Source organism: Neopsephotus bourkii, unplaced genomic scaffold, assembly GCF_033783945.1.
Source record: "Neopsephotus bourkii isolate Nb327-2 ecotype Australia unplaced genomic scaffold, CSIRO-AGI_Nbou_v1 NB_1624, whole genome shotgun sequence".
NCBI classification, from domain to species: Eukaryota; Metazoa; Chordata; class Aves; order Psittaciformes; family Psittacidae; genus Neopsephotus; species Neopsephotus bourkii.
Window position 1 is genome coordinate 7,220,229 of NW_026902099.1, and position 15,435 is coordinate 7,235,663.

The 15,435-nt window shown below is 37.4% G+C and overlaps 1 protein-coding gene across 11 annotated transcripts in view; it reads left to right on the forward strand.

Moving 5' to 3' along the window:
• Window positions 1-15,435, forward strand: part of CADPS2 (calcium dependent secretion activator 2) — a 318,224-nt gene that overhangs the window by 262,288 nt on the left and 40,501 nt on the right. For 3 of the 11 annotated variants that reach the window (XM_061372989.1, XM_061372993.1, XM_061372991.1), the window contains 5 exons: window positions 3,550-3,691; window positions 3,821-3,940; window positions 10,674-10,829; window positions 12,171-12,318; window positions 13,303-13,317. In XM_061372989.1, the coding sequence (XP_061228973.1) occupies window positions 3,550-3,691; window positions 3,821-3,940; window positions 10,674-10,829; window positions 12,171-12,318; window positions 13,303-13,317 (581 nt within the window). Of the gene's footprint in view, window positions 1-3,549; window positions 3,692-3,820; window positions 3,941-10,673; window positions 10,830-12,170; window positions 12,319-13,232; window positions 13,318-15,435 lie in introns of those variants that run through there. The other 8 variants (XM_061372990.1, XM_061372992.1, XM_061372999.1 and 5 more) reach the window with 4 other exon arrangements.

The window sequence follows — 15,435 nt, forward strand, 5'->3', positions numbered from 1 at the left end:
TTTGATTCTGCAGAATTTCTTGAGGACAGCATAACACACTGACTCCAGGATAACTCCTAAGCTGTGCCTCTCTAAGTAAAAGCAAAACAAACCCACAGCTTCTGCTGTACACAAGGATAGTTCTTTTTTTACCATTAGAGGAGAAACCTCATTCCAGTGCTGCATGAATAGACTGTACATTCATCTCTGATTTTTTTCTTGTCATATTTTAATATATTTCAGCTACTTAATATGTAAAAATTTAATAACTTTAATTGTCAACTTCAGTATTTCAAGAAAGTTTCATCCAGGAATCTGTTTCATTTCCTGTAATCTGTTTGCCATTAATATTGTCTATGCATGAGCTTGCCCTGGCATAGGCTTTCATTTTGTTGTGTGAATAGGAGATAGCTCATATGAAGAGGGTGTGGGGTGTCTATATCTACAAGACAATGGAGAATTAAGCTACATAGCTTTGAAGACAAGTGGCAATTGAGGGATTTGAAGTGTGGCATTTCCTCAAGAATCTCATTTCCCATCTGCTTTGATGCACAGGTGGTACCTTTTGGCAAGATCAATTCTAATCATAGAGTAGGGTGCCATGAGTCTGCTGATGATACTCAGCTATATCACTTACCCCTGCGCTTTGAGTTCTTTCCCTGCCCTGCAGTAATCCTTGACAGAGATCTCCAGATGGGTAAATCAGAGCTGCCATGGCCTCTGCCCTGGGAAAAAAAAATGCTTACTGAGTTGTTGATCTGAGACAGCACTCCCATGTGCCCATGTACAGAGGGATCTCGGTGGAGGTGCAGTCAGTCATATTAAGAGTTTTGGCATCGTATTGGAAAGTTTCACTTCCCTGCAAAGCCTGATGTCAGGATGTTAGGAAAATGATTCAGCTTTTTAACAGCTTTTATTTCATGTGATTTCTTTAAATTTCATTCTGACTTCAGAATTACAAGAGTTGCTCTCCTGCCCATGAGGCTTTATTACTGTAATTCCCACAACAGGGCTTGTAGCAGAGCATTTCTGCAGTGTGGTCAAAAAAACAGTGAACTACAAGATCATCCCTTCCAGTAACTGTGGTTGCCTAATTAATGACAGTCCTGTACTGACTCTCTATAAAGAAGCAATATTGACATACTTGACACAGTTGTATTCCTGGTTTTAAGCTCAAAGTTGCCTTGAAAAATCATCCTAATGTGTAGCTGTAGACCAGCCTTTTGTTTCTCAAAGTCAATGTTCATCAGCTGTTTACTGTGAAACATTTTGTTATTGCTGGTCACAGAAGCTGCAGGTTTAAGATATATAAATATAGAAAAATTACACTTTTGAGTGCCTGATATAGAAATAATTATGCCAGAGCTAGCTAGTTAACAAGTAGTTCTAGGAGCAGTGTAAATAATGGAGCATGTTTGTAATGGACTCATAGGTGCTCTCAAGGGTAGATTCTCAAGTGTTTAATAAGAGATGAGCCTATACTGATGCCTTTTTCTCAGTGGAAACCCTAATAATCTCTGCCTGCTGCCTAGCTGCCTGTTTTCATCATCTTCATATATCTGGTATCTCCACCCCTGTGTGTAATATGATTGAAATCAATGAAAAGCTTAAAAATTCTTATCAAGAGAGAGGCAGGTGAAAAAAAATCAAAGTGAGCTGGTCGCATTAGTGTTGCCTCCTTAGGTAAAAGTGATTGATACATAATTTCTCATCACTCTGCAAGGATGTCTTCAATAAAATAGTTTTTGCTTTCACATCATTATATTCAAGAAAAAAAAATATTAGTGTCCAGACACTCAGCATCTTCCTTGCAATACTGGTAACAATAGGGAACTGAAACTTCATGATGCGTTTTTCCAGCAGTCTCCATCTCTCCCAGGTTCAGCTTGTGGTGGATGTCATTCAAGAATGGAAGGCAAAGGAGTTTCTGGAAGTTACTGAAATTATGTTTGTATGTTATACATGGAGTTGTAACAGTAGTGGAATAGGGATTGCAATTTTGTGAGCTGGTTTCTATAGTTTTGAGCTGCTTGACCCAGGATTTTCTTCTTAAGAAGGGGAGGAAGCCTCCTCAAAATGCAGTTGTGGTACCCATCCAAATGAAATTGGAAGCCTGGATGCAGGAATATGTGGGAGGAGAAACCCATAAGAGAATGAAAAACCAACAAAATATGGTGGGAGAAAATGAGGGCTACCAAAATCATGAAAATTTCTCTCTTCAGCTCAGCTTGCCTGTATGATATCCATGTACACATGGGAGTATTCTAATAGGTCCTAATAATAGTGCTGGATTAATGGATGAACATAGACACATTCAAAATAAGAAACTGATATATTCCCTTGGTGGGACAGGACATAAGTGTGCTAAGAGTCAGGATTTGCTAGGAAACATTTCAGGGTGTGCAGGGACAAGCAGTGTTGGTGGCAAACTAATTTTCAGGTTTTGAGTATCTTCGGTTTGCATTGTATATATAGTTTTCATTGCAGTAAATCCCATCTGTGAAGCAGGTAATTTTCTACTGCTTATACCTAATTTACTTTTCTTCACTAATGTACTTCATATTTGTATTACACTCACCAATCACCTCCATTTCTTTAGAAAACCAAGAGAACACCTCTGTGTGTGTTTCATGTTGTCAGCTTTCCTAAGCAATTTAGGCAACTAGTTTTCAGGACTTGCTTTAAATAGTTGTAAAATTAAAATTGCTGTAAATTGGAAATAATCACACTGAAGAATTAGCAAACCTCCAGAAGAGAAGTGTAGAGTTCGCTCCTTTAAAATTTTGCAAGGCAGTTGAGAGGGCAGAGGAGAGGCAAACTTGGCTGCGCATGTTTCACATGAGCACAGGCTGCCTGGTAGGTACTTTTGTTCATGCGGCCTTGATGAGGTTTGAACACGTCAGGATGGAAAAAGCCATGGGTCTGGTGATGAGCTCTGGCCTTCAAGATTTTTGTGTGTGGACATGTATATAAACATTAAGACGGCTTCATGGTAGCTACAGGCAGTGATTCAGGACTTTGCCAGCTCCCAAGAACGCAGAGCAGATGGGTAAACTGTTCTTACTCCCCCAAACACTCATATGTCACATATTCCCTTTTTCCATTAAGCAATCTGGAGAAAATGCTGTATACATCTATATTTTTGCATGTAGCCCAGTGCAGCTGCAATATTTTACTGTAACCTTTGCTCTTTTTAGCATAAGGAGAATAAAAATAATTGAATGACATTCAAATGCTGTTTGGTTTGGGTTTTTTTATTCTGTCTTGGTTTCTAAGTGTTGAGCAAAATTACTAAGGCTTAGATTCAGCAAAGATGCAGAAGTGTTCTGGTTCAGCAAAGAACTTCTGTATGTGCCTGGTTTTTGTTACAGTAACAGTTTAAAATGTACTGCAGTGTCCTCATGAAGCACTTCATTTGTCTTTTCTGAACTGTATTTCCTACACAAGTGGGATCTTGTTCTTATAATGCTTTTGTGTATTAAAATATTTTAAGAAATACTTTTTTCCTATAGTAAAATAAAGTAGGGAAAGGCCTGACATTTTTTATTTGTGCTTTGTTTGTTTTCAAAGCATTTTTGTGCAATGGAAAGTTCCACAAGCACTTGCAAGAAATTTTTGTTCCCATGGTCATCCGCTACATTGATCTCATGGAATCATCAATTGCCCAGTCCATTCACAGAGGTCTTGAACAAGAATCATGGCAACCCGTCAAGTAAGTGCTTACTACAAGATCTGAACAAAGCACCTGCCTACAGCTTTCTGTCTAATCAGGTGTTCTCCCCCGTTGTCCTCTAAATATTCTATTTTTTATTGTATTCCTACATTGTTTATTTCTTCACAGGAGCATCACCAACAGTCTTCCTAATGTAGCTCTTCCAAAAGTTCCAAGTTTGCCTGTTAATCTTCCACAAATACCTAGCTTTACTACACCAACCTGGATGACTTCTTTGTATGACTCCACGTGTGTATTCTTCAATAACCTTCTGACTGTATGTCAGCTCTGCATGGCCTTGCTAGTGTTCTGTGCAGCTGTATTTGGATTGCATGGTGTTTATGATCTCTTAGTTGGAAATTATTGTTTCTTGGAAGTAAGCCAAGCATGGACTGTTAGTGAGTTGCACTATCTAGTACATTAAAATGTAGCAGTCTTAAACCTGATAGCTTACAAAATCAACTTGGCAAAGGTCTGTCATAGTATTAATGGTGTTTAATGCCCTAAACAAGCTATGACTCTCTTGAATTAATAAGCAGTGGGGAACTTTTTGGGATAATTGATCTTAGACTGTGGTTTTATGAAATGAGGCAGCCCATATTTTCACATGGGTTTAGTTAACTTACTGTGTATTGGTTCTGAAAATCATTGGTAGCAAATATTGCCATTAGATTAAATATCCATGTTACAGGAAAATAGTAAAAGATTAATAAGTACCCAGAATAGAAGTACATCCATTTCTTTGTCTGTTTGAAAACTATGTGTTTCTTTCAGATTTCTTCCCCCAACATTTCAGTGCTCTTTTCTTAAAAAAAAAAAAAAAAAGATATAATTAATAGAACAGACATGCCCTGTTCTGTGAGAATATTCCCATAGTTACGGGCAAGATTTTTGTATGACAACACATTCATATGCATTAGAGAAAGACTCAGCAAGGAACTTATTTTAGCTAAAGTTGCATTAGGGAAGGATGAATATGAAAAAACACACATTCAAGATGCAAAGCTTGATATGATTTCAAGTATTGTCTTCTCAAGTTTTATGATGGAGAGAAAGACTCCTAGCAAGGACTCAGATCCATTACTACAAGAGTTCATAGAATCACAAAATACAAGGTTGGAAGAGACCTTGGATCATCTGGTCCATTATTTTTTTGGCAAAAACGCAGTCTACACAAGATGGCCCAGTACCCTGTTCAGCTGAATCTTCAATATGTCCAAAATTAGGGAATTCACCACTTACCTGGGAAGATTATTCCAATGGCTGATTGTTCTCATTGTGAAAAACTTTCCTCTTGGAATCTCCCCAGGAGTAACTTGCACCCATTACCCCTCATCTTTCCCATGTGACTCCTTGTAGAAAAGGAGTTGATAATTTGTGCTCTCCCAGACTTCTGGCACTTATCTGTTGAGCATTATTATTGTTGTTCTGCTGGTAATTCCTCTAAAAAATGACAAAATTCCTCTTAATCCTTGGCTTTGGTACTTTGGGTACTTTTGTTCAATATAATAATGATAGGTTTGCCTGATGAAGAATCTACAGGCAAAAAGAATGAGAAAAAGCAGTCTGTGAGCCAACAGAGTTACAATTAAATGTTTATCAATAATGCCAAGACTGTGTCTGTTTTGTCTGCAATAAAAAGAGATTCCATATTCTCCAAACTTTACTAATGTTTATGTTCATGCTCTTACATTCATGTTTAAATCTATTCATATTTAACAGCGCTGCTATATGCCTACCTAAGACCTTTTGCTGAAGACAAAGAGATGAAAATATATTCATAGTTAGGCACTTCTTTATGTTCTTTATTGATGAAAATAGATTTTCCCTTCTTTCAGTTGAAAATTGTGAAAATTCTCTTGAATATCACTAGAGAAGGTTGTTTATGTTTTTTAATTCTGTCATTTTTTTCCCCTTCATCACATTTCTGAGCAGTAAATATATGCTGCTTATAACAGCACTTAGGAAGATCATTACCTCATTTTGAATGTTTTGGCTTAATCTTTTACTATTGGGCACTGGAAAGGGACATACGAAAAGGGGACAGCGTTATGAGCGGTAGTCTGATTTTCTTGATTGGTCTCTGGAGAGGACAACTCAGAGGACACGTTGGCTAGACATGCAGAGCAGTGTGCATTACTGTTCTATTTGGCTGAAGACAATATCCTTAAAGACAAAAAAAAAAAGTTTCAATATTCTGTTAAAGCTTCTAATCAGCCAGAATGAGGATGGGCTTTTCCATACTTATTCGTTAATTCAGATGTACTATTTTAAATTGATATTTTTTTTTCCATTTTGTATTCTAATTTTCATTTCTCTGCCTCTTCTGGATCTGGCTTTTAAGTTTGATTCTTGAGTGATTTTAATTATTTATGGTTTAATTTATACAGTAGTATTATTTTCAGTGCATCCATGACATAGATTCACTGGCCAAAAGTATTGTAGATACAGACCCGAGGCTGTCTGTTGCTATCTGGTGCCAGTCTAAAACATCAGGCTGCGGAAACATGAAATAAGATACATGCTTACAGGAGAACAGTCCTTTCTTGTCTTCCAACCAGAAGAGGCAACGTAAAGGGAAATGTCTTTGGTCTATTCTTCATTCTGTAGCTCAACTACCATAAGTGACGAGGGACCGGCTGGAGCAGTGACAGTGATTGTGATATGAAAAGGTCTGGTTTGAATGTGTCTGAGCTCTTGTTCTGGACCATTTTTTATGTTCATGCATGCTGAGTGTGTCAGGAGGCCATGTTTCAGCACTGTCTTGTGGGGGTTTCATCTGCAGTACCACATACGTTGCTGTGACAGTGTTTTATCCAGTAAAGTGGTAGGAGGCCATGGTGTGTGTTGTAAGGGTGCATATTTAAAAGTGTAGCCATAGTACTGATGAAATAGTGCAATTTAGTTGACCTGCTTTCTTTAGAATAAGGAGATCTGAGCACAGCTAGTTTCTATTTAGCATTCTGGAAGACACATATACTGTGGGCCAAATTTCTTTTCTTCCAAAAATACTAACATGCAGGAAGAAGGCTCAAGAAACATGTTTTGATTGATGCTCAGGTTACCTCACCCTTGAAATAAGTAGAGGAGATATGACATAAGTCTGTCCCTGTTGTCTTCGAGGGACCATACATAGCTGTTAGTTGCCAAAGTTCTGCTCTATCCTTCCCCCTCATCTGGTGGTGGAAAATAGAGAGGTGGGACTAAGAGCTGCTGACTGTAATTACTGGAAATACTTTTCTGCTGAACAAATTCTCAGTTGACTTTCTGAGACCTGAATACGCATCTTGAGGCAGCATAGAGGAAGTAGAACTGGAGCTCACAAGTTGAGGGCTCACAACGAACATAGAGCTGGTGCGCTGTTTTGTAAACCCTCCTCACAAAACACTAATGGGTTGTAACTGATTAATAACCTTAAAAAATATATAGTTGCTGTAATTTATAAAATAACCATCATTGCCCCTAGTAAATTCCACAAGAATGAAAGCCAGCTGGTTTTGAAACTTGTGGCTGATTGAGAATGTCCTGAGATATTTAATATTACTCCTGTGTTTTCATATCCCAAGCTACCCTATGGAGTTTCACATCTAGGCAAGAACTGATATATTAAGTATGTTCTCTGGAGTTGTGTTTGTGCTGATCTCGCTGCCAGAGTGCTTTATTAGTGGATTGTTTGACTAATTGCTACTGCTTAGGTAGCTGGCAAGCCTAGGGGGGAGCCATCTCACTCAGCTGTCAGTGGATAAGTGAATTGCTTAGGAGGCTGTATGGAGCTCCTAAGTTTAATATTCTGGAGGGTCTTGAAGAAACATTACATCTTGGACTTTACTTTTGCTGTATTCAGTATGATGCAAGGCATTTGGCCATAAAATAATTCAAGTTAAAATAAACCTCTGGAGCTACCTGGTCCATTCTCCCAGTCAGAGTGTGACCAAATACAAAGTTAAATTGCCATTAAAAAAATAATTAGGATGGTCATAATATTTTCCTCTTTTAATGATTGGAAACATTCCCTAACTGTCATGACCTGATTAAAAAGAGAGGACAACCAGACAGTACCTTTTGCACAAGGAACTAGTGCTGAAAGTGTAAGTTTTGACCAGCAAAACAGTGGAATTTGTGCTTAATTTTAAAAATATAGATAAGTATCTAGAATACAGTTTTTAAAGAAAGAGTACCAATTCCATTTCCTAGTACCAATTCCATTCATTAAACTGAAGTAGTTTTACCATACATGTCCAAATAAAAACTTTTCAGTAGCCAATAATGTGTCTTGTCCTTTCACCAAAAAAAAAATTGGTTCTGGAATTATGACTGTAGATTCAAATGCTGGTGGTTTTATTTGAATGCAGGAATTCCTTCTGCTGCCAGAAGGAGGTAAAAACTGAGTTCAGCTCTTCTTTATGTGACACTTTATGTAGTATAAACCCTGAAGTGACGTTTCCAGCTCCCAGTAGGGAAAGCAAATTGGTAGCCTGGGCAAATCTTTAGACTGTATAACCACTTCAGGGTATCAAGGTATGTGCTGATAAAAAAGTCCTAAAAATCAAATAAAACAAGTATCTGGTACAAATAGCAATAACAAGGTGATTGAAAGCATAGTTTTATGCAGCATTTAACAAAAAAATTAGATATTTGTGTCTTGATGTGTGAAATAGGATCAATTAGTTTTTGTTGCAGCACTTCCCTATCTTATTAGTATGATATGTGAGTCAAATTCAATTGTCCTTGGACAATGATGAATAAAAAAAATGAAGAATGGGAGCTCAAAATAATGAAAAGAGAATGAATGACTGAATGAATGTTTCTTACAGAATGAATTAGTGTTTCATTAACCTGTGTCTATTATTACATTTATTATAACTGTGAAACTTTATTTGGTAGTCTAATGAAACCAAATTAAGTGGCTACCAGGGAGTGAACATGCATAAGAATACACTGATGTTACTGAGAACACATTAGTCCTCCTGAGTCCTAAAGAATTTCATTTGGAATTCCATTAGGCAAAAAAAGAAAAAATATGGAAGAATAAAACAGTGGTTAAATTGTATGATCTGATAATGAAAAAATGATAGTTCTGTTTCTTGAAAACATATGGTTTTCTGTGTTCTTATCCACTGCAATATATATATATATATACTGAGATTGTCCCCATTTCTGTCCCTGTATATTGCTTTCTGTTACACCAGTCCTCTCAAAAATTGACTTAGTCACTTTTGAATCAAATAACATGCATAACATGGCATCTGCAGCGTCACTCACTGCCAGTGTACACAGCAGGTGTAATGAAATCTTCAGTATTTGCTTATCATATAACTTAAGAAACAGTCTAACAGTGTTAGAAAATTTCTTAGTTTTGGTGGTTTGTTGTTTTTATTTCTTAATTAAACTTGGTGGTGTATAAAAGTGATCCCTGTTCAGGTCCAACCTTAACAGGTAATGTCCCTGTGCAACTTGTAAACTTAGCAGTCCCATGGGACTTTTTCCTGTTGCTGGTGTTTTCTTTCAGGAGCACAGTAAAATGTAAAACTAACAATTATACTTAAAATAAGAGTGGGAAATATGCATGGTATCAAAAATGCCTGTCTAAAACTGAAATTTCCTGCTATGCATGGTGAAGATATCAAAACTTGCACCATTTAAAACCAAAGCCGAATTCAGGGTCAGTCACTCAGAGCCAGCCTTTCCCTTAGGCAGGCACCCAGCTCCCAGCTCACCACCCGCTGCCCAGCCCTTGCTGGCTGTCCCTTTGCCTGACTTGGCAGCTGCTTTCAGCATTCACACAGCATTGCAGAAGACAGTGATGGCTGAGGTCAGCGTTAAGGCAGCAGGGCAAGGGGGCAGTTGGGTGGGCTTGGAAGCTCGTGGGGCGCTGTGAAACCAAAGCAGTACTGCTGCTGCATCCATTCTGCCTCTTCAGAGCCCTGAATATGAGCTGTGTGCTTTGCTTCACTTCACCACCCGCTGGCTCAGCTAACTTGGTGTGAACCAGTGGTGGGGCTGCTGTCTGAGGGGTGCATTAGGTGGTCAGATATTAGTGGCCTTTTGTATTTTTAGTTTGTTTGTTTCTTTTTAATCAGATCCTGTTCTGTCCTGAGCACACTCAACACCCACTGACTTCTTCCATCAGAGCTGGGCTCACTTAACACTTTGATAATTATGTTCTTTTGATATGCGGCAGAAGAAAAAAAATGTCAGTAGTGGCATGTTTCAACTCGTCTTATCTGAACTGAGACCACCAGGCTGAGTTTTGGTTGCTTGTGTCACCAATATCCTGGAATGTTATGCTGTGCAGCACAACCAATAACCCAGGAATTGCAATGCAACGCATCATGAAACATGGTGACAGTTGAATGTAACTGGCTACTGCTAAAATTAGCCTTAAATTGTTCTATCTTATTACAAGCAAATATTTTTAAATTTAGCAATTGATTCAGAAGAACTTTACATGGAAAATCTGAGATGACAGAGCCATATTAATCCCCCATTTTGTTTGTGCACAAATTTCTTTAAATAGTTTCTGTTCTCCTTTTTCTACTAGCATCCTCATTTATTTGGTAGGCTTATCTACCAGAGTTATGAAAGCAAGAAAATGTATGTGCAAATTCTTTACTATTTTGAGAAGACAATTGCTAATTAATAATTCCTCTACCCTTTATTTTTCCTGTCTTGATACAAAATTTGAGCTACTTCATTTTCTATGTTCCTCAGCATCCCATTTACCTCCCTAGTCTGTCACATTTCTCAGCTAACAGATGAGAAAACTTCACTTTTTCATCCTAGTGGGAATTATTTAAAATTTTCCATGGCCATTTTCACAATCAAATAAGAGTAACTGTGCTATGAGATACAGTGAAGTGAAGGAGGAAGATGGTGTGATAGGAATTCTTAGTATCTTAGATAATTCTATGCCAACTGGGATAGACACCTATACATTTATCTTCTGTTTCTTGGGGGCTTTCTTTTGATTTGCTTCTTATAGCAATGGCTCAGCTACATCAGAAGACCTTTTCTGGAAACTGGATGCTCTACAGATGTTTGTTTTTGATCTTCACTGGCCAGAACCAGAATTTGCCAGCCATTTAGAGCAGAGACTTAAACTCATGGCCACTGACATGATAGAAGCCTGTGTTAAAAGGTACAGTTGAAATGATAAATTAAAAATTTGGAGGCATTTGAAAATTCATGTAGGAATAGCCATACTGGCTCACAGAGGTACACCTATACCAGAATCCTGACTGGGGAATCAGGGCAACCATAAAGAGATCATGACTTGTATGTCAATCAGCAATTTGACAATATCTGGGAAATACCAAGGAGAATTTCTGCACATGTTGTGAATAGACCATTGAAAGTGACTAAACCAAATGTCTTTTCTATTCCACACACAAAATAGGTTAAAAATGGATCGCTGCCAGGATCACAACCAGAAACTGAGAACAGAATTATTAACACAGAAACATTACAAAAATAATTCTTTGTGGATTGGATTTTGGTCTGTGATACCAATCCTGACATCTTTGCTGCTTGCTTTTGTAGAGAATAAGAAGGTTCTGATGGCAGTAAATGAAGGCTTAATTAGTATTGTAGAATGATCCTAGTGTCAATACATAAAATGTATTAATATTTTAGAGTTAATGCATAACATACTAGTGTTTATATACTAAGTATGTTTTAATATGGTCAAACATATTGTACGTCAGGTAAAAAAGAAAGTGCATTACATCCACAGGGTGGATTGTATTAGACAGTAGCAACTCAGGAAAGATGATGGAACTCTTACTGTTATACTAACATGTTCTATAAGACTTATTAAGATGGAAGCGGGATGCTTCTTTCTTATCTCCTTAAAACGTTTTGTCAGTTTCTGGTACCCACATTTAATAATAAGGGTGGGAATAAAACATTACTTTTGTATTTATGTATTCTGAACTATTATTATTTATTTCAGTAACATTACTACTTATTTACACCTGTGTGGAAAGAGGGGTTTTGTATTATGTATCTCCTGATACATTTTACTTTTCAATTACATATTAATATTTGCTTAATAATAAACTCATTTCCTTCACTAAAATTCTCTTTCATATTAAAAACAGAAGAGTATTTTTTAATTATATTTCTTAGAAGCAACTATTTGGTATGATAAACTTAATTTTAACATAGAAAGGTTGGAAAATGTAGGGTATTTTCACTGCTTTAAGTTGTTCTTAGTCATCATACAAGGAAGAATATTGTTATATAGTAGGCAAGAAGATACTACTTTTATTATTCAGCTGAATTAGCTGAAGCAGCACAGCCTTGAGATTGCCACCAATGCAATTGTTTGTTGAATGGGTGGATATTCTGCACGTGCAGAATTTTCGAAGATATGTGAGTGTACATTGTAAGCCAACATGTTTAGTAAGGTTAAGTTTGTACACTGGTTGGTCAGAATTATCAGAGAAACTGATATGATGGATTGTGTTTTAATAAACAGGACAAGAATTGCATTTGAACTCAAGCTGCAAAAGATGAACAAAACAACAGACTTGCGGATCCCTTCTTCTCTGTGTACAATGTTTAATGTCTTGGTTGATGCCAAAAAACAGACAGCTAAACTCTGCATACTGGATGGGGGGCAAGAGGTAAGTGTTTAATTCTTGGTTTTGGTTAATATGAAAACCTCACACTGCAGACACTCCTTTATAGATTAATTTCAAACTAACTGAAATGTGTCACACAGCTCTGCTTGTACAGAGCATGCATACACAGCTCCCTAGAAGCATCACACAAGACCCCACCCTTCATCTTCAGATGCTTCTGTAATTTATTTGCTTTGACCTGTGAGTCTTGAACATTCAGAGGATTTCTTGACTCACAACCCCTCTGGGATTTTTTATTGGGTTGCAGCAGGGAAACAGCCATTTTCAGGACTCTTGTAATAGTAAAATAGAGCCAAGCATTGTCCTTTGCAGCCAGGTTGTAAGTGAAGAAAGTTTGTTTTTCAGTGGCTCATATGTCCAGCATTCACGCCTGTGTACATGCTGAAAACAGAGGAAAGAAATAATCAGATAATTTAATGGGATCTCTTTATGTGGTCTCCAAGGACAGGGACCATTTTGGCAGTAGTCTGCTGCCAGGACTGTCAATGGAGTGGAGCTTTTGAAAGATACATAGGCTTCACCAACTACTGTCCTTCCCATATTGTCACTCTTGGCAGGAATAATCTGTGAAGTGAAAAAGGCATATGACATATGCTGAGACCACCAGCATAAAATTAAAACTGTTCTTGCTGTGCTACTGCATTAGCAGTGTAATTTTGTTTCATTTGGTTTTGGATAGAGGGTAAAAACATTAGTCAGAATCTGGCAGGAAAAATTATGTCAGCTTTAGTCAGCTTCATGTTTACATTATTTGGTCACATCGTTTCTGTTGATTTTTCCATGTCTTTGCTGTGCTCTTCATTTTATTGACTCAACTTTCTAAGTTAGTGTATTCAATTGAATTGTCTTTTGTTTTTTGTTGGTTTGTGTTTTTTTTTTTTTTTTAATTCAATGAGACATTCATCATTTTCCTGTTCTACCCTGTCATCTTTATTTTTCCTTTTGGTTTTCCGTGACATGAACCAGTTTGCTAGTCAATGGGTAAGTGTCTTTTTGTTGTTGTTTTTAACCTACTTTTTTCTTTTAACAGCCACTTTTTATTTTAAATGGTAATGCTGGTTTTCGTGTTAATTTATAAGCTGAGCCCTCAGAATTCTTTTACTGCCTACCCTTGCTACAGACTGATCATCAGCTTCTCAGTTCTTCTTTCCTTTTTCAGGAAGGGTCTGGATGAATTCTTCACTTTTGTGCTTTTCAGACCCATTGTCCTGTCTTGCTGGATCACAAAGTTTTGGACCCTTTCACCTCTCGGTGAGGCAAAAGGATTTGTTTCAGGCTCATCAGAAGTAAACCACAACTAGCAACACTGCCTGAGGCTGGTGCTGCCATCTTATACTTAGTGTCCAAGCAGTAACCTGCAAACACTTCATGCACACCCTACTTTGTGGATACTCAATACCAGTACCTCCATAAAGACTGGGGACAGATGGTATAGCCTTATTCCCCAGTCATGCCATTCCTCTTGCCTGCTCTGGATAGTGCCTTCTGCACTGTTAGCCAGTCCCCTCAAAGCAGAAGTTCAGTATTTTGTAGCATTACTATAAAAGCCAAAGTTCAGTAACCTTTTGAACTGCAGATCTTCACCAGATTCTCTTCTGAAATCCTCCCATTCTCTGCACTTTCAAACTCCATCATACACTCTTCACAACGCCAAAACAGGAATACAGTCTTTGTTCCCTACTAGGTCTGACCGTTACTCTGAATCAAGTGATTCATTGACAATTTAGCACATCTGGGATGAAATGCATACTTTTTTCAAAGTCCCCAAATTAATCTTCATCCAAATTCATCTAATAAACCAAAGGAACCTCAAATTCTTCACATATTAAAAATATCAGATAATGTGGAAACTTCCTTCTTTCACATAAAACTTCAATTCTTGCCTATCAGTTTCTTCCATTGCTAAGGATTTTTTTTGAAGGTTAAGAAAAAATAGGCTTTTCGGTTGCTTGTAGCTGATATCATGGTTGCTTAAAATGCTTCAAGTTTTGTTGGGTGAGATACTTCTGGAATCTGGCCATCTGTCAAAGCAGTCAGATCATATAGCATAAACATTTTCATCTCTGGCACTACAGCAGCTCTGGCAATTCCGGTAACTCCTACTTAGCCACTTCATCTTGAAAACTTTCCCATATTGACTTTCTTTCCCTCAACCTCCTTCATCTTCATTTTAGTGTCAAAAATGGTCTTTTCTGACAGTCAAAAAAAGCATTCCATAAGGCCTAAGTTAACATTTTTTAAAAGGCAGGTTTGTTCACCTAAAACTCAACACTGAATATCCATCTGACAATTTCTAGAACTTAATCTGCAAGTGATGGAAGGTGTTATTTAGTGAGATGGTTAAACTCAAACATCTTGAATACAGCATGCTCCTTTCATTCCCTCTACAGAGTTATGATCAGTTTTATACCTAGTTCAAGTAGTCAGATGTGGAAGTTTTCACCCTGTGTTGTCAGATACAAGGGAATTCTTATCATGTAATTAGGGAATTCTGGTCATGGCTAGCAATAATAGTACCTTGAGTTTAAAGTTTAGATAGAATCCCCAGGTTTTCCTATGTTACTTCATACCCTCCTCACCATGCTCCAAAATGTCTTCCAGTTAAGTCCACTCTCATAAAGAGTTGCTAAGAAGTCTGCCGTTCAGGAAGGCTCCCCTCCTTGCCTTCTGAATGTCATCTTAAAACCTAAAAGAAGCTATCCATGTGTTTGGAAAAGAGGTAGGGATTTATCTGCTTTCACCAAGCAAGGAGAAAAGCAGGAGTGCTTATTTCCCCTGCAAGTTCTTATTTCAGAATTGTGCATACAACCTTGTCAGCTCATACAATTTTACTGTTAATTCTACTGTATTTACCATCTTCTCCAAATGTGTCTTCTGGAGTCAAATAATCTTCCCTGAGGATCTGAAGTTTTGTTGACTGTGGCTGTTTTAGTGGAATTCATGAGCTGATGAGTGGGTTAAAATAATTATTATCTCACAGTTTCCAAAATAGAACTTGAGAAAAAAAAAGTCAGATTTAAAAAATTAAGTCATTATTTATAATTAAATGTCATAATTTTGTTAGCTTGTGATTTTTTAATAATTTTTAGTTTTTCTTGG